Here is a 19902-nt window from a genome sequence, read left to right on the forward strand (position 1 = left end):
CGTTTCTGAAGAACTTTTTTGTTTATTTGTTTGTTTTAAATAAAGGCAAAGAACAATGATTGAGAGTGGATGCCCTTTATCCCGCTGAAATTGGATGTATCTCTTACCGCACCCTATGATGTGATCTGGCCAAGCTGGGATGAATTGAGTTTCTGACAATAAATGACATGACAGTACAAATAATTTGTCTCTGTTTCAGTTGATTGAGGACCCTGTGGTTTTGGGGTTTTAACCACACGCAGGATGAAACACCTAAACCGCTGAGGAAGTGGAGAACAGGGAAAAACCAGAGCCAGGATCCCACTGGCCACGTACCATTATCATTTTCCCTCAGTGATCAAATACCATTCCTCACACCTGTTTGAGGTTACATTGGTCAGCTGTCCATCCCAATAATGCAATCTTGAGACAATTATAAAGAAAAACAAACAGTTCAATTGGCTCTTGGCTTTGGAGGTTCCAGTCTGTGATCAAGGGGCCACCATTGCTTTGGACCTCTGGTCAGATGGCACGTCATAATGGGAATATGTCAGAGGTCCTTCTTCCTGCTGGCCCACAGTATCTGCCCCCAGTGTGATGGTCCACTTTGTCCGCTTGATTGAACTGGGAGCTGCTGTAAAGCACACTTCTGGTCTACTTCTGGTTTTGTTTCTTATTGGTGTGACAAGACACCTGAGCAAAACAACTTGAAGAAAGAAGGGGTCACTTGGGCTTATGGGTTGAGAGTGGTCAGGGAAACATGGTGGCAGGAGTGTGAGGTGACTGGTTACACTGTCTCTACAGTGAAGAGGAAGGGATAAATGCTGGTGCTCTACCAGCTGTCACCCGTGTCATCAGTCGGGATTCCAGTGCGTGGGCTACCACCACCACATTCAGTACTGGCCTTTCCTCCTCAGTTAAACCTTTCTGGAAACACTTTTACAGGTAATGCCTGAGGTGTGTTTCCTAGGTGATTTAAACTGATTGAGTTGACAATAATTATCAGACATCAATTTGTATGTGTATGTCTTAGGGTTTCTATGGCTGTGAAGAGACACCATGACCGTGGCAACTCTTATAAAGGTAAGCATTTAATTGGGTGGCTTACAGTTTCAAAGGTTTAGTCCATTATCATCATGGCAGGACATGGCAGCATGCAGGCAGACATGGTGCTGGAGAAGGACCTGAGAGTTCTACACCTTGATTTGTAGGCAATAGGAAGTGAATGGAGATATTGGGGGGAGCTTGAACATTTATGTGACCTCAAAGTCTGCCTCCACAGTGACACACTTCCTCCAACAAGGCCACACCTACTTCAACAAGGCTACACCTCCTAATAGTGCCATTCCCTAAGAGCTTATGGAAACCAATTACATTCAAATTACAACAGGATGTTCCTAACCTGTAATCAGATTGGTGAATACCCCATACAGCCTTCATCCAGCAACTAACAGAACCAGCTGCAGAGATCCACAACCAAGCAACAGGTCGAGCTCCAGGAATCCAATCAAAGAGAGGGAGGAGGGAATACATGAGCAAGGGAGGTCAAGATCATGATGGAGAAATCTAATGAGACAGCTGAACCAAGCTCGTGAAAACTCATGAACTCTAGACTGACAGCTATGGAGCTTCCATGGGACCAAATGGCTCTCCATATGTTGGAGACAGTAGTGAAGTTTGGACTATCTGTGAGACACCTGGCAGTAGGACCAGAATCTAAACCTGGTCCATAAACTAGCTTATTGGCGCCCATTCCCTATGGTGGGATGCCATGCTCAGCCTTAATACAGGGCGAGGGTCTTGGTCCTGCTGCAACTTAATGTTCCAGATTTTGTTGACTTCCCATGGGAAACCTTACTTGTTGGGAGGAGTAGATGGGGAGTGGGCAGAGGTGAGGTGGGGGAGGGCAGGAGGAGGGGTAGAAGGAGAATTGTGATTGGAATGTAAAATGAAATTAAAAAAAATAAACACACAGACACACAAAATAAGAGATCATGTCCGCAGACAAGAAGTCATGCCCTAAGACCCGTAACTCCAAATCTATTGGTGGAATGAATTCCTACAACAGGCTGCTCATTCAAACAATAGTAGAGGTGTACCTGTAAGTACTAAACCACTGAAAATTATGCCAATTTCCCCTTTCCAAAACAAATAAAACAAAAGAAAACAAAAAACACCCACCACAATTAGTACCTCATAGTTTTTCTGTTCAGGTCCAGGTTAGCTGGGTCCCTTGGCTGCATCAATTCGTGTCAAACAATGGTGGGAGCAAGAAAAGAGTCATCATCACATGGCAAGATAGGATGGTAGAGATGAGGATGGGGAAAGGGATCCACTTATAAACTCAGCTTGACTCCATCTGCCAAAGGTCTCAGCCTCTTCTGCTGTCACTCTAGGGGCCATGCTTCTAATACAGGAATCTTTAAAGGGAACAAACCACATCTTAACCACAGTAATTTTCTATGAAGAGAGAGAGAAGATGGGCGTATGGAAACGGCTTCTCTGAATATAACACCTATATATTGATTTTGTGCTGGAAACCATGTTACTAGTCTACATAATTATAAAATTAAATTTAAATATTGCTTACTTTTATTTATCTATTTATTTATTGAAACAGGAGTTCATGTATACCAGGCTGGCCTTGAACTCACCATACAGCAAAGGATGACATTGAACATCTGAGCCTCTTGCCTCTCTCTCTCAAGTACTGGGATTACAGATGTGCTCCACCGTGTCTGATGTATGTGGTGCTGGGGATCGAACCCAGGGTTTTAGGCATGCTAGGCAAGCACTCTTCCAACTCAGTGTATTCTCAGAACTAAATTTTAACATTAAACCCTTCTCAAATTGAATTGAGTTGAAATGGAAAACAATTGTGTTGATTGCTGATCTCCATGAAGAGGAATTAATTCAAGTAACTTTCAAATATAACAATCCTCTCTATGGTATGTCCTAAGGACATGAAGAACTGCAAATAAAATTAGCATTTTAATTCTAAAACCACTACCTTTTTTATTGATAAACCAGATACGTGTCAATGTTGTTAGAACTTGAAGTTTAGGGTGAGATAAGTCAGATATATTAAATGTCAGCAACTATAAAAATTAATGGGGAAATATTACCATAAGTTCATGATGTGTTTTTCGATTTAAAAATGGAGTTTGAGGCTTGCAAGATGGCCTAGTCAGCAAAGTACCTGCCATGCAGGCATAAGGACCCGAGCTCATCTCCTTAGAACACACAGAAAAAACAGGACATGGTGCTTTGTCTGTTCCCCCTGCCTTGAGGATGAGATGGAGACAGGAGGCTCTCTGAAGCCCATTGGCCGGCCAGCCAAGCAGAATCAGTGAGCCTCAGGTTCAGTGAGAGACTGGGTCTCAAACAACGAAAGATGTGGAGCTTAGTTGAGGAAAGACATCCAAGTCTACTTCAGCCTCTTCTCCCCCCTCATACATGCTTATACACACTATATATAAGCTATCTATCCATCTATATATTCTATCTATAGAAGGGCCTAGAAATGATGAGCAACCCCGTATTACTTTTCCATTGCTTTGATAAAACAGCAGTTCCAAGGAAACTTTGGAGAGAAGAGTTTATTTGGGCTTTTAGTTAATTCCATGAAGATAATGGTCTTTAGGTTTCTGCTCACCCAAGCCAAGGGCCTTCTGTTTAGGACATTGTCCCAGAACTCCTCTTTTGGATGATGCTATTTTGGTCCTAACAACAGTAATTAAAGACAATATCATCTTTTACTCTACGGTGACGCTGTAATTTAGCTGCATGAAAACTCAGCGGAAACTCAGGTTTGTCTCATCACTTAGAAGAGAAATGAGGTTGGACTCATTTTAAGCCTAGGGCAGACTGTGGGCTCTCCGCTGCTTCTAAGAATTTTCTCTCTCCTGATAGTTTTGTGTGATACCAATCCATATTGTTTCTCTCTCCTGATAGTTTCGTGTGATACCAATCCATATTGAATACATTTGGCCTGTTTAGTAACAGGATATTATATAGATAACGGAGCATGACCTCCCAGCCTGTGTCATAAAAGACACTGTCACCTCTATTTATTTTCTCATAGGACACCAGCTCTGGAGAAGCCAGCTGCTATGTTGTGTGGACACTTCAGCAACCTGAGACAAGATCACATTTTGAGCTGAGGCTTCCTGATAATTACCAGTACTACCTTGCCATCCCATGATAGCCAGGCACGATCCTCCAGCCTGTTTTCATTGATAGTACTTCTTTATTCTGATTTTATGTGTATGTTTGCCTGCATGTCTGTCTGTGTACTATGGGTGTGCCTGATGCCTGCAGAGGTCAGAAGAGTGCAGAAGTCTAATTCCTCTGGATAGTTGTGAGCTACCACGTAGGTGTTAGAAACTGAACCCTGTTGCTCTGCAAGATCAACAAATGCTCTTCACCACCGAGCCATCTCTCCAGCCCAACTGTACCTTTAAAAAACCCTAAGGCCAGCTAAGTTACTCCTAATTTCCTTACCTCATGAGTTTGAGGCCACCAGAATCATGTAGTAAAAAAAAAATGCTGTTTCAAAAAGCTAGGGGTTTTCACTAATTTATTGAAACTTCAATCTGTGCTGTCCATTTTCTTCTTGAGACAAGAGTATTCCTATATAGCCCAAGGTAGCCTTGAACTTGGAAGCCTCCTGAATGCTGGGATAATAGGCATGGACTACCATGCTTGGCTACAATCTGTGCCAAAACAGGGTTTCTCTGTAGCTTTGGAGCCTGTCCTGGAACTAGCTCTTGTACATCAGGATGGTCTCGAACTCAGAAATCTACCTTCCTCTGCCTCGAGTGCTGGGATTAAAGGTGGGATTAAAGGTGCCACCACCGCATGGTTTGTGCCTTCTTTTAATTACAAAGGCAGTGAATAGTTTATCTTCTCCTCCTGCGCTGGGAGCCTAAATCCAAGGCCTCTCCACACTAAGAAAGCACTTTCTAGCGGATTTATATCCCTAGTTCCCCGTCATTTTTAAAATTTGTTTCTAGATAATTGGTCCATCACTCAAATCTAAGCCTTGATTTCTGTACTGTACAAATAAAACTGGCTGAATTGGTCGGAGTTTTGTAATTCGTCAAAGCCCCACATCCGTGCCTGACTCCCCTGACTCTCCCTTGGCTTCAGTTTTGATTGAGGCTGCAGAAGCAGGAGCAGTAGTGGTAGCTGTTGCCATGGGGGCAGCGGCTACAAATATAGGTGGATTAGCTAAGAAGGCCTTGACTTTATCAGCAAGTGGGGAGACGTATTCAGCTGCTACAGATGGTGGGAGGCAGGCACTGGAGTTAACAGCCAGATAGCCAGTCTGCACACAACACTGGAAGCAAGAATGCAGTTTCCTCTGTGATAGCAAGCACTTTGGGCTTGTAAATCCAATGAACACTGCAGGATTCTCCCAGAGGAGGAAGGGGGGGCTGTTATGTTCAGTAGTATGGCTTTGATGCTTCTTACTTTGTCTCATCTATGTTTCATCTTTATTGGTTGCACATAATTCAGAATTCCAATGATGTCTGCATATATTAGTGGTAATTCCTAAAGTGTAGAAGCAGCTCTTCTCAGGCCCTAGCCTAGTGCTTTGAGTTGGCACAGTGGCTACATGTAAGAGAGAGACAGGGTGACTGGACAGCATGTAGGTGCCTGGTACTCCAGGAGGGCCAGGAGCGTGAGATCCCCTGGAGTTACTGAGGGTTGTCAGCGCCATGTGGGTTCTGGGAATCAAATCCTGGTCTTCTGCTGGTAACTGTTGATTGCTCTCTTCAGCTCTGCTATGGGTATTCTTGTTAGATCTGCAATGGGGTGTTTTCCTGCAGGAGCTGAAAATTCAAGTTAGGAAGTAAGAGTTTCCAGAGTTAGTCTGACATCGTGGGACACTAGTTTGGAGTGAACATGGGACTATTATTCCACAGACCCAAAAGAAGCTCAGCCTGGTACTATTGATGATGGGAGTCAGTGAGGATAAGAGGGCTGTCACTAGGGGGACACTACTGCCTCTCAGAAAAGGTACTTAGGAAATTGTGGGAAAGCCCCCATCATTTCAAATTGAGGGATGGCTTAGGGGTATATTTGGATAGGAATGCTTCCGGAGTCAGGGCAGCCTTTGGCAGTGGGGGATGTTGGGAAGAGCCTGTTATATGAGGGAACCTAGGGACTGTTAGAAAAGACAACACCACCATCACCAAATCCAGCTGCCAAATTCTTCTGTTCTTCAACACGCACATAAAGGGGGAACAGGCTTCTGCAAAAAGCCAACCCAAGGGGCTGGAGCGATTGTTCAGTGATTAAGAGCACTTGCTATTCTTTCAGAGGCCCGGGTTAGGTTCCTAGGACCCTGTGGTGAATCCCATAAAGTGTTCTGCCCTTGGGGGGCATGGCTATGGAGCACAGACATACATGCATGCAAAAAGTAAAAAAAAAACACACACACACCAACTTCCAGGCCTTCACACCATCATGGGCCACAGATATACATGCATGCAAAAAAGCTCAGAAACAAACACGCACATACATACCCAACCCAACTTTCAAGCCTTCACACCGCCATGGGCTACAAACAAAGACAGACACACAGACAGACACACACCCCAACCCAACTTCCAGGCCTTCACACCGCCTCCTTCAGACAGGAGGTAAGTGAAGGATTTAGAATCCACCTCCTCCCGCCAGTTGCCATGGAGACCAACCCCAGTCTTTTCTTTCCTTATGGTACTGGGAATGAAGGATAGTAGCCAAAACACAAAGAGATGGTGCCTGTACAGTACGGATGGTTGTTGGGCCCCTACAGCAGCTACAGAAACAGACCCCAGACACAAAAGCTAAGGTGAGACGCGGCTCAAAGTCCTTCCTTCAGCTAACACTGGCTACTAGTGGCTTCGGGGGCTTTATCGGGCCCAAAGAGGGCGCGATCCACGAGCGCCGGCTCCCGGCAGCGAGGAGAGACTAGGCGACGTCCGGGGAGAGTTCTACGGAGAAGGGGAGCCGACCGGCCCACCCCTCCCGTGTTTGCGCAAAAGGGGGCGCCCCTCGCTCGAGTCCTTCGTGGGCCGCCGCCATCGCTCCCCGCCTGCTCCGCTCAGTTGCCCTGAATGCCTGTCATTGGGTGGCAGCGCGGTACCCAGCGGCTCGAGTCGGGGAGCCGATTGGACGACAGCCCTGCCACTCGTCTTAAGTCAGCTCGGATTGGCTCGCTCCACGTTGGCGCAACGGAAGCCGCGGCAGCCCGCGTGCGCCTGCGCTCAGCGGGCTGCGCGAAGACGGCGAGGCGGCGCTGGGGGGCTGGCTCGGGCGGCAGCGTCGGCAGCTGCGGATGGGAGCGGGCCGGCTCGGCGCGCCTATGGAGCGCCAGGGCAGGGCTGCCGCCACCTCATCCGCAGCCGGCGAGTCGGCGTCCGCTGATGCCGAAGCGCGGAGGCGGGAGCCGCTCAGGCGCCGGGCGAGTAGCGCGGCGCCGCCGGGGTCCGGGGCGGCGGAGGGCGTGAGACGGGAACGGCCTGGCTCCCTCAGCGGCACCGCCTCGGTCGTCCGCCCGCGCGGCGAGGGCCTCCGGAAGAGGCGGCCGCGTAAGTGCCCCGGTCGTTGTTGCGCGCGAGCGGTGCCCGCGCTTCGGGTCCCCGCCACTTCCCCCTTTCCCGCCTCCTGGACCGTTCTTCTCCGGAGAATGCCTCGGCTTTCGTCTTGAGAAGGCGCCTCCTCTCCCAGACCCTTTGAGTCCCCGATCGCGTTCACAAATCGAGCCTTTTATTTGGCGATTTCGAGCCCACTAGAAAATGGTTAACTGTTTCCGCCCCTCCCTGAAGCGCCACGGGCCTAAAATTCGACTCTGGGTCCGTACGCCTCTTTCTTGCTTTTCTTCCCGAGAGAATTCAGGTCATCTCGCACCCAGAGGTTTCCCCCATTTTCCTTCCTCCAGTTCGCGGGAATTCCGGTTTCAGCTGTAGCGTTCTGTGCACTAAGGCCTTTTCTTTGGATGGGTGTCGACTTGCTCCTCAGTTTTGCCTAGAGAGTTAACGCTTTCCAGAGAATTCGGTTTCTCACTATCAATTTGTGCGTGTGTGTTGCCTTGTGTATTTACTATTGTTTAAAGTGTCAGTTGCCCTGATACTGTAATAGGAACTGTACAGCATACCTGTGTTTTACATGTGGTGAAGACTTGGTTGTCAGATTACCACGAGGAAGGTAAATGATTAATGCAGGCTGTGAGAGTTAGGGAAAGTGGCCTCATATTCAGGACTGTGTTGGATAGTTTGTGCCCAGCCCAGTTTCCCAGCTTTTTTTAATCTATGAGTTGAGTGATTGGATGTAGTGTTTTGTCGTGGAAAGTTTGGAGAGTTGATATATATGTAAATATAGTCATTTTCATTTTGCAAGAGATTTGAAAATACCAGCCACTTGGGAGATGAAGGCAGAGGGATCTGAAGTTTTAAGACCCTGTCCTAAAAAAAATAAAAAACAAGACGTTTACTTGATTTAAATTTTTAAATTACATTTATTTACTTGTGTGAATGTGTGTGGGTGAGTGCATGGGTGAGCGTGTGTGTATATGTGTGTGTGTGTGTGTGTGTGTGTCAGAGGACAACTTCGCCTAGTTCTGGGGTTGGCAGGGGAGTCACTCAATGAACCATCTCACTGACCCTGCTGTACCTGGTTTTTTGTTTTTATTTTATTTATTTTATGTGCATTGGTGTTTTGCTTGCATGTCTGTGTGAGGGTCTCAGATCACTTGGAGCTGGGTTGCAGACAGTTGTGAGCTGCCATATGGGTGCTGGAAATTGAACTCCTGTCCCCTGGAAGAGCAGCCATTCCTCTTAGCTGCTGAGCCATTTCTGCAGCCCCTGTTTGTTTTTAATTTAAGATGGAGAATTGCTGTATAGCCAGGATGGACCCAGGACAGTCCTCCTGCTGCAGCCACCTTACTGCTGGGATTACAGATGTGCCACTACCATGCTCCTCTTAGGCCTTCATCTTCTTCCAGTAGTGGGTTTGAGCACAGGACTTTGTACATGCTGGTACGTGTTCTGTCACTGGGTATATTATAATATTCCTAGTCCAAGCACCCAAGTTTTGTTGTTTTGAGACAGTCTCACGTAGTCTGGGATTGCCTTGAACTCCTGATCCTCTTGTCCACCTCCCAAGTACTGAGATTACAGGCTATGCACCAAGCTCCTGATTTTTAAGCAACACACAAACAATTTCTTTGTGGTCTTGTATTGCGGGATTTGACATGAGTGTCAATTCTAGAGGTTTAATGTGACGATTAGCCATATGCAGATGGTTGGTTGTGGGGTATTACTTAGGATCAGTTCAGCCTTCAGAGCACCCATGAGGTGTGTATGTGGTGGTAGTCTGTTTCACTGGAATGTGTAAGCCCAGTTTTGATACTCTTTGGAAGTGGTATAGTTGAATTCATGAACCCAGAACCCTCTGTAATCCCAGCCTTTCTACAGCGAGATGGGAGGCAGAGACAGTAGAATTGGCTAGGAGCAAAAACAGAGTCCCTGTCTCAGTAAAGTAGGAGAAGAGAACTGACTCCTGAAAAGTTGTCCTATAGCCTCACACACATGCTGTTGGTACAAGAGAATAAAGAAAATAAATTATGAAGGCTGGGACCATAGCTATTTGGTTCACAACTTGCCTATCATGCAGAAATCCTTGATTGATCTCCAGGATTGTATAAACCAGGTGTGGTAGCACCTGTATATAATCCCAACACTAAGGAGGACAACAAAGGAGGATAAGAAGTAAGAAGTTGAAGTCATTTTTGGCTATAAAGTGAATTCAAGACTCGTCTGGGATATATATAAGATTCTATCTCAAAAAAAAAAAACTGGACGGTGGTGGCACATGCCTTTAATCTCAGCACTCAGGAGGCAGATGCAGGCAGATTTCTGTGAGTTTGAGGCCAGCCTGGTCTAGAGAGTGAGTTCCAGAACAGGCCCCAAAGCTACACTGAGAAACCCTGTCTTGAAAAACAAAAAACCTAAAAAAATATGTGGTAAAGATGTAACTCAGAGTTCTTCTTGCCTGGCAAATATTTGGCAATTTTAGCATTACTTTAAATAGGTAAAAATGATGACAGCAAGACACTAATAATAGCTACCGCTACCAATTTTTTTTTTGTTTGTTTGTTTTTCGAGACAGGGTTTCTCTGTGGCTTTGGAGCCTGTCCTGGAACTAGCTCTGTAGACCAGGCTGGTCTCGAACTCACAGAGATCCGCCTACCTCTGCCTCCCGAGTGCTGGGATTAAAGGCGTGCGCCACCATTGCCCGGCTACCGCTACCAATTTTTAGGAGTCTGTTAGACACTGTGTCCCAGGTATTTTATTTAGGCCTCATTATCCATTGAGGTAGCAGTTTTTGTGTGAGAGAGAATGTGTGTATGGTGTGTGCAAGTGAGAATTCAAATGTACACATGGTCTTGAGCAGAACTTAAGGTGTTTTCTATTGCTGTGTGATTGTTTGAGTCAGGGTCTCTTACTAACAGGATGCTGACCCTATCAGTAAGGATGGCTAACCAGTGAATTCTTGGGACCCGTTGGTCTCCATCCCCTCATGTTGAGGTTACATGCATGCATGGCTATGCTGAGGTCTCTTTATGTGCAATCTAGGGATTTGTGCTTGCAGAACATAAGTCTTTATTCACTGAGCCACCTTCCCCTCTTTCAATTTCCAAGTGGAAAAGTAGGCTTAGTGAAACTTGAAAAATTTGTTTGAGATATAATAACATACAGTAAAACATTTTGGTAATATATATATATATACATACATACATATATATATATATACAGTAAAGTGTACAGGTGTTTAGGAAGTATGGGTCAGAGTGCTACTTGGTGTTGTGGAGGAAAAGCTCTTTGAAGATGACTCCTTATATGATATAGCTCACGAGGGAGCTCTTTGGAACTTGTTAAGTTTTGGACTCATTGCCAATCATGGGATATCCTTAAATTTTATTAGTCTAGAAAACAAAGCTTTTTGTAGCTTGTCAATACTAATTTAGAAAAGAGGTTCCTTGACTTTTGGGGAATATTGGTGTTGGTTGAGTGGAGCTGGTTGTGTTTTAAGTGTTCCTAGGTTTGTTTGGAAACCAAAAGGTCTACTCTGTCCACCTCCCCCCCCCCATTCACGTGATAAAGATTTTTTAGTGCTTCTGATTTTCATGTTTTTTCCTTCATTGTGAAGTACTTAAACCCTTTTGTTGTGGGTGTATGATTTGTGTTTGTGCATGTGCACGTGTGCAGGCGTGTGTGGGCCATGGCATGGGGTGGAGGTCAAAGGACAATCTTGAGGTTGGGTCCTTGTCTTCCATTTTGCTTGAGACAGGTTCCCTTTGTTTGCTAGCTGGCCCATGAATTTTTGGGGGTTCTCCTGTCTCCACCTCCCACCTACCTTTAGGAATGCTGGGACTGCAGATGGGAGCTGAAATGCTCAACTCCTTTCATATGTGCTGGGGACTAAGGCCTATAGCTTCCAGATTTTACAGTAAGCACTTTACCCATGGAGTTAGCTTCTGTCCCTTGAGATTTTTATGAGTTGTTCCCCCCACCCCCAACTAATCTTAGGGTCTCTTTTAAACTTTGGTTACAAAAACACTTAATTTTATTTATTTTTATTTTTTTTAACTTTATTTAATTTTATGTATGAGTGCTCTCTGCGTGTACACCTGTGTGCCGGAAGAGGGCATCAGATCCCATTGTAGATGGTTCTGAGCCACCATGTGGGTGCTGGGAATTGAACTCAGGACCTCTGGAAGAGCAGGCAGTGCTCTTAACCGCTGAGCCATCTCTCCAGCCCCAAAGATACTTAATTTTAAAGTCTCTCCATATGAACTTTTTCATCTTTGACTTTGTAAATTAATTAATTTGTAGAGAAAAGTTAGGGACTAGAAATAGCTCAGTTGTAAGGTGCTTGTGCAGAAATGGAGACCTGATTTGTATCCTAGCACCCACTTTTAAAAGCATGATGCAGGTCTAAGATTGGGGCTTGCCAGTATACACAAAAGCTTAAGTTCTGGTTTAGTGAGAGACTCATACAATAAGGTGGACAAATGACTGAGGAAGATACTCAGTGTTGACTCCTGGCTCCCATGTGCACACCCAGTCAAACACATGAAGCTACTAGTTACTAGAATATCTCACCCCCACCTCACCTCATACATTCTAGGCAAGCACTCTACCACTGAGCTTTTATGTTACTAGCCCTGTCACTGCTTATCCATGTATGTATGTGTGTATGCATCCATCTATTTATTTCATTTTTACAACAGGGTTTCTATGTATAGCTCCGCACTCTGGTTGTCTTGGAACTTGTTCTGTAGACCAGACTGGCCTTGAACTCAGAGATCTACCTTCCTCTGACTCTTGAGTATCATTATTGTTATCATTATTACTATTATTATTATTTTAGTAGAAAATTTTAATAGAAATAGAGACAGTTTGCTGGGCGATGGTGGCGCACACCTTTAATCCCGGCATTTGGGAGGCAGAGGCAGGCGGATCTCTGTGAGTTCGAGACCAGCCTGGTCTACAGAGCTAGTTCCAGGACAGGCTCCAAAACCACAGAGAAACCCTGTCTCGAAAAACCAAAAAAAAAAGAAATAGAGACAGTTTAAGAAAAAGAAGACAGTTTCAAGAATGGGAGTACACTAGTAGGCTTGCAAAATGTATGTACTCAAAAGCTACTTGTTTTCTGTTTTAATGACTTTTCTAAGACTTCATTTTATTTATTGATCAGTAGTACTGTAGCTTTATGCACAATATTTTTCCTGTTTTTATTTATATCTTCCTTTTGGTGTGTGTGCATGTACACATGAATGTGTAGGTATGCATGCCCCTACAGGTGTGGAGGTCAGAAGGAGACATTGGGTGTCTTGTTCTGTACCACCTGCCTTTTTTTTTCTTTTTTTGAAACAGGGTCTCTCACTGAACTTGGACCTAGGCTGGTGGCCAGCAAGCCTCAACATCCTCCTGTTTCTACCCTCCACAGTGATGGGGGAATAGACACCTGTGCAGCAACAACCACCTTTTTACCTGAGTGCTGGGCTACTAACTTAGGTTCTACTCCTGTACAGCAGGTGCTCCAACTGAATCAGCTTTCCAGCTCTTGTTTTTTCCCCCCTGACTATTGTGCTTTATAGCCCTCGCTACCCTGGATATTGTGGTAATGCTCCTCCTGTTCAGCCTCCAGAGTGCTAAGACTACAGACATGCATTTCCATATCTGGCTTGCTTCTGCCTACTCTAGGTCTGGCCCGCTTTGTTTTTCTAGCACTTGAAGTTGTACATTTCATTATATACGTGTATTTTTCTTTGATGACATAGGCTTACACTATGTAGCCCAGACTGTCCTTGGACTTGTAGTCTGTAGATGGAAGTTTCTGTCCTGCCCATCAGTTCCCAGATAACCAGCACAGAGGCTCAATATTAATTACAAATGCTCGGCTGGTAACTCAGGCTTATTATTAACTAGCTCTTATAACTTAACCCATTTCTGTTAATCTATGTATTGCCATGTGACTCGTGGCTTTACCTGTCTTGCTTTACCAGCATGTCTTGCCCCCTCTTTGTCTCCTCATGACTCTACTGACTCCACCCTTCTTCCCAGCATTCTCAGTTTGACTGCTTATACTTCCTGCCTGGCTACTGGCCGTTAGGTGCTTTATTAACCAATGATGTTATTCCACAGCAATTCTCCTTTTATCTAGTTAAAAAGGAAGGTTTTAACTTAACATAGTAAAATTATATGTAACAAAACAGTTATTAAGTAAGAATTACAGTTATAATATGTAGCCCATTTGTATTTGGCAAATTTAGAGAAAATACTGTTATTTTTATTACTCTAAAGTTTTATACCTAATTAACCTTTTATCATAACTAAGGAAAACTTCAGCTATGACTATAATAGTCTTCAGATTCATTAAAGACCCCAGAAGGGTGAAATGTTACCTAACTACAAGGACATCTTGCTTGCTATCAGGACAGTCAGTCACCCTAGGTTCTTCTGCAACGTTGGGGTATCTATCTTTAGCTAAAGGTATTGTATATCTGACACATTTCTGAGAAGCAGGGAATTTTGAAGGACTGTCCTACCTTGCCTTGGCAAAGTTTGACAGTTGCCTTTTTTGTGTCCTTCTGGTCCAGTTAGGACAGTATACTGTCAGCAGTTGAGACAAGGACATGGTTTTTTGTTTGTTTCTTTGTCCCCCCCTGCCCCCCCCCCCAATGGCTAGCTTTTGCTATAAAGAAAGTAAACTCTATTCAGAGTTTCTTCAGTGCCCATTATCTTCTCTGAAGTAGATTGGTGCTTTCAGGAGCAGACATGTCTCACCGCAAAGAAAAGCCTTAGGTTATTAAACATATTAAATGCCATATTCTGTAGGTCTTTGAAGTGTTTGAAAATCATCTATCTAAATTTAATCTCTTTATGACCTTGAAAATAAACCTAACCTAAGTTTGACAATAATAGATGACTATTAATCTGTATTTCTTAATTATACTTTACTTTTTAATTGAGTTGCATAAGCATAATACCCCAGACAAGAGTAGAAACATACATATAGTATAGTAAAAATAACTTTAAATTTGTATCAATAAACCAAAGTTCATACCAGTGTAAAATATTTTGAGATTAATAGTTGTTTTTTGGTTTAAGCTGAGCATTTATAATTGATACTAAGTACCTGTGTAGGTTATTTGGGAACTGGGGATGAGGAAAGAAAAGTCCACCTACAGTAATTCTGTTACAGCTTCAACTCTTGAGCACTAGAATTACATGCTTGTGCCACCATACCTAGCTTAAAATTTGTTTTAGCTGTGTGTAAAAATATTCCTGTTTACAGAGATCTGTATGATTTTTTTTAAAAAAATATTTATTTATTTATTATGTATACAATATTCTGTCAGGTCAGAAGAGGGCACCAGACCTCATTACAGCTGGTTGCGAGCCACCATGTGGTTGCCGGGAATTGAACTCAGGACCTTTGGAAGAGCAGGCAATGCTCTTAACCACTGAGCTATCTCTCCAGCCCTGTGATGTTTTGACTCATGTATCCATTGTATGTTTAAATCATTAATGTTTGTTAGCATGTCTACTTAAATTAATTTCTCTCTGGTGAAAACCTGCAAAATCTTTTAGGGCTGGGGATACATCTAGGTGGTGTGGTGTTCACATTACAGTATGTGAGACCCTGGGTTGGATCTCCTGGCTATCCCCACCCCCAAACAGATTTATTACCTGTATCTAGTTATTTGAAAATCTTATGTTCCTTCTCTCTTCTGGAGCTGCTTTTATTATTATTATAATTATTATTATTATTATTTATTTTTATTTTATTTTTTTGACATGGGGTCCCATGAAGTACTAGCTGGCCTGGAACTCGACATGTAATCATGCTGGTCTTGAACTTGCAATGATCCCCCTGCCTTTGCCTCCCGAGTACTTTTGTTTTAAAGTGTCCGTTTTTTGTTCTTGTCTCCAGTTGTTCAGTCTTTTTCTCTTTCCTTTTCCTACAAGACAGACGTGCTGCGTTCACTTTCTACTCCTTTCCTCCTTGATGTCCTTTGTTGAAATTGTGTAAGTATTTTAGATCTTAAAGTTAGCATGCATTTGTTCCTCTGCTTATAGCTAATGGGTAAAAGTCTTTCTTACAGCTCTTGGAAATGTAAAATTATGCTGTTGTGCATTAATATAAATCAGAGACTTTGACTAGCAGTCCTTGTGTGTGAATTTTGTTTTGAATTCCTGCTTGAAAGCTGGTTGACTAGCTAACACATTTAAATCTTTCCCTTTCTTTTTTGGAGCCTATGTTCCTGTGTCTTCTAATATTCATGTTACTGATGAAGAGCACTGCTTACCTTTGTATAATTTATGCCTATTCCTAGGAACTTTGGTTCTTACAGTTTTCTGAAATTTCAGTAAGATTTCTTTGCTTGGGACTGGAGAGATGGCTCAGTGTTTAGGAGCACTGGCTGCTTTCCCAGAGGACCCAGATCCAATTCCCAGCAACTACATGGTAGCTCACAACTGTCTGTAACTCCAGTTCCAGGGAATCTGACACCTTCATACCAAATGCTCATAAAATAAAGATAAATAAATATTTAAAAATATTTCTTTACTTATTTTATTTTTATTTTTTGAGACAGAGTTTCTCTCTTAGCCTTGACTCTACTGGGACTCTCTACTGACCTCAAACTCACAGAGAAATACACTTTTACCTCTGCCTCCCAAATGCTGAGATTAAAGGCGTGCACCCCAACCCCCAACTTCTTTATTTTTTTGAGACAAGGTCTAACTGTGGAGCACTAGGTGGCTTAGAACTCACAGAGATCTGCCTGTGCTGGGACTAAGTACCATATCTGACTCCGGTAGGATTTTTTTTTTTTTTAAGTCTTCCCAAGTGTTTCCACTCTGTCCTGAGAAATTTCTAGAGCTTGTAAAAGACAAGGCTTTGGGTTTTGAATTCTACCTCTATTTCTGACACTTTTGTACTTGAGAGACAAGCTGAGAGGATTTCTTAGTTTTGTCTTCTACTTAGTGCGTCTGCACTCCCATTTTACTGCTAAGTGTATTTGTATGGTTTAGAGTATATAGCTCTGTGATTCTCACACCGCTGACCTGTACCTCTGAAGTCTTAACTCTCTTTAGCAGTGTGATCATACAGTTGGCTTTCTCTCCTCGCTGTGAAGTGATCAATTTGTATTTCCTAGAGACTGTAGCATTTTCTGGAAGACTTTTTTCACTCAGCTTGTTTTTGAGTTTCATAGGTAAATTTATGTTTTCTTTTTGCAAGGGCAAGTGTTGAAAGCACTCCCCCCTGATTAGGAACAAACTCTATTCATCTATTTTTTTTTTGGTTTTCCGAGACAGGGTTTCTCTGTGGTTTTGGAGCCTGTCCTGGAACTAGCTCTTGTAGACCAAGCTGGTCTCGAACTCACAGAGATCCGCCTGCCTCTGCCTCCCAAGTGCTGGGATTAAAGGCGTGCGCCACCACCGCCCGGCTTCATCTATTTTTTTAAAAAAAGATTTATTTTAAAATTGTGTATATGTGTGTTTGTGTGTCAATATGTGCATGTGAGTATAGATGCCAGAGGAGGCCAGAAGAGTGCTGGATCTCCTGGAGCTGAGTTACATGCAGTGATGAGCCACCTGATGGGAGTGCTGGGAACGGAACTCTGGTCCTTTGCAAGAGCCGTATACGTTCTTTTCCTCTTGAGCCACCTTTCCAGCTCCTATTCATCACTTTTACACAAACTTATAAGTATCTGATTCTGTTTACTTTTGAAAATCATGCATTAATTCTTGTAGTTTTGGCAGTTTTTAGTTTCTAATTTTTTCACAGATGAGATCACATTATATGTCTGAAGACGTTTACTATTCATTATTCCTGCAACTCTTTCTTCAGATACTTTCTCATTTTTGTGGCACTTGTTTCCTTTTGGTGATTCATCCTTAGGTGAGAATTGCTGTTGATTTGTAAATGGCTGTAGATTCTGTTTACTGTCTCCTGGGATGGGGTATAGTGGAGAGATGGGTGGAAGCTGTCCTTCCTTGGTGTGGCACCAGCCAAGTGGATGCCATCCTGACTCTGTGTCTCTGATCCATGTATTCAGGGAAAAGATTGTTTACCTTTGTGAGGGTGAGAAGTAGTCTTGGTCGAGTTGCTCCAAGTCTGTTTCCTGACCATATCCCATATCGACATGACTGCTGAAACTTGTCCCTGTGCCATCCTTGGCAGCCACTCCGTCTGCTGCTTGGGTAGAGCACCCCTGTGTGCTTGCCACCTTCACAGCTGTTTCCAGAGCTTTATTAGTGTTCCTGTTGGTTCAGAGCAGACACTGACTAGATTTTTGTGCGTGTTCCAGAGTTATTTTAGGGGAGAATGTTAATAAACTTAAGCCTTCATTAGTCATTTCTAGATTTAGGTTTGGGAAGGCACATCTATGTTCAGCCTACAAACCTATGGAAGCCAGAAGAGGATATCATATCCCCTGGAACTGTAGTTAAATGTGGTTGTGAGCCACCAAAGGACTCTCCGCCCCCTATTTGATTTTAAAGTGTTTTTTTGGCAGCAGATAGCTTGGACTTAAAGTCCCTTGAAACCTTTTATTTTTAAGCTGCCAGTATTTTCCTTTTTTTGGCTTCCCAGAGAATGAACCTAGGGCCTGATGTATATATAGTAGATTAAGTACTCTATCCCTAAGCTGTATGACTAGCCCAGAATAGCACTGAGAGGAACTGACCCTGGAGAGTCTTAGGTCAGGCTGGACCTTTCCGAGCTCTGTAGTCTGAGCGCTCCTTCCTTTGAGCTGGAGGAAGGCTGAAGATTTTGTTTCAGTCTTTGTTTTTCAGGGTTGAAACTTGTTAGCTTTTAAGTATTTCACATTATAGCTTGGGCATACAGGAATGTTAGTTTGTCCTGATACTTTGATATTTTTGATTCACATTTCTTTTTCCCAAACCTTTTAGTTCAGAATTTTATTTCTTAGAAACCATAGCCTATGGAATAAGTTGCTAGTCAAGTAAATATAAACTTTTATTTTTAGAAAAAGGTGTTTTTACTTTTTTTTTTCTTTCCCATTTAGATTTTCCATGGTTTGGCTTGGATATTGGTGGAACCCTAGTAAAGCTGGTTTATTTTGAACCTAAAGACATCACTGCTGAAGAAGAAAAGGAGGAAGTGGAGAGTCTGAAAAGCATTCGCAAGTACCTGACCTCCAATGTGGCTTATGGATCCACAGGAATCCGGGACGTGCACCTTGAGCTGAAGGACCTGACTCTGTGTGGACGCAAAGGCAATCTGCACTTTATACGCTTTCCTACTCATGACATGCCTGCTTTTATTCAAATGGGCAAAGATAAAAACTTCTCGAGTCTCCACACTGTCTTTTGTGCCACTGGAGGCGGATCATACAAATTTGAGCAGGATTTTCTCACAGTATGCATTTTTAAGCTTATATACAATTTATGGAAATTTGATTGTTTAAAATGATGCCAATTACAAGTGGTAGAATCACTTCCATTTTATAATGGAGCTTGACTATTCTTGAGGGAAATGAACATTATATAAACTAGTGACAGTCAGTAGTTGATCTTCTCGCGCTTGTTGGGTATTGTGCTTCTTACCTGGTTAAAATATGTTGATGTATATCAGCATAGCATTTTACCATTTCTTTAGAATGAAAACTTTGACTATGGGATAAGCACAATAAAAGTCTATGAAGAATACCATAATTACATTTTATTAAGGAGTTTAAAAAACTTAAAAATTTAGTCCTGGGCTAGGGAGATGGATCAGTCAGTAAAATGTTTGGAGGACCTGAGTTCATTCTTCAGAACCCACATAAAAAGACTGCATGGGCTGGAGAGGTAGCTCAGCAAGGACCTAAGTTCAGTTCCCATACCCATGTCAAAACAGCCCATAACTGCCTGCACTTTCAGTGTTAGGGTATATGATAGCACCTGTGGTCTTCTTGGAAATGCATACACAAAGCCATAAATAAAAATTTATTTGGTTTTTGTGGTCTACGCCTTTAATCTCAACAGTACTCATGAGTCAGAGGCAAGTGGATTTCTTCTGAGTTTGAGGTTAACCTCAGGTCAGTCAAATGGAAATAAAATAACAATAAAACTGGGTATTGCCCCAGCACTAGGGAGGCAGAGACAAGTGGATCCCTGGGGCTCATTGGTAGCTTTCATGGAAAACTCCAGGCTAATGAAGACTCAAGAAAAAAGTAGGTGTCACCTGAGGAATAACATCTCAGGTTGTCTTCTGATCTCCACAGGGCCACAAAACTACTTCCAACCTTGTGTACCACATAGTTTCTCTTCTGCCACCTCAGTTATTTTCCAGCATGTCTGGTTAAAAGTATTTTTGGGAGTATGGGGAGCTGGAGAGATGACTGATTAGTTA

General features: G+C 43.2%; 1 protein-coding gene across 4 annotated transcripts in view; it reads left to right on the forward strand.

The window, feature by feature from the left end:
- The first annotated feature begins 7231 nt into the window (after positions 1-7231).
- The window catches only part of Pank2 (pantothenate kinase 2), a 29104-nt gene continuing 16433 nt past the window's right edge, over positions 7232-19902 (forward strand). The window contains exons 1-3 of one of the 4 annotated variants that reach the window (XM_075962231.1): positions 7419-7559; positions 15511-15566; positions 18575-18927. In XM_075962231.1, coding sequence (XP_075818346.1) covers positions 18820-18927 — 108 coding nt within the window. In that variant the 5' untranslated portion in view covers positions 7419-7559; positions 15511-15566; positions 18575-18819. Of the gene's footprint in view, positions 7560-7650; positions 7824-15506; positions 15567-18574; positions 18928-19902 lie in introns of those variants that run through there. The other 3 variants (XM_075962232.1, XM_075962229.1, XM_075962233.1) reach the window with 3 other exon arrangements.

The sequence above is a fragment of the Microtus pennsylvanicus genome, chromosome 2, assembly GCF_037038515.1.
Source record: "Microtus pennsylvanicus isolate mMicPen1 chromosome 2, mMicPen1.hap1, whole genome shotgun sequence".
Taxonomy (NCBI): Eukaryota; Metazoa; Chordata; class Mammalia; order Rodentia; family Cricetidae; genus Microtus; species Microtus pennsylvanicus.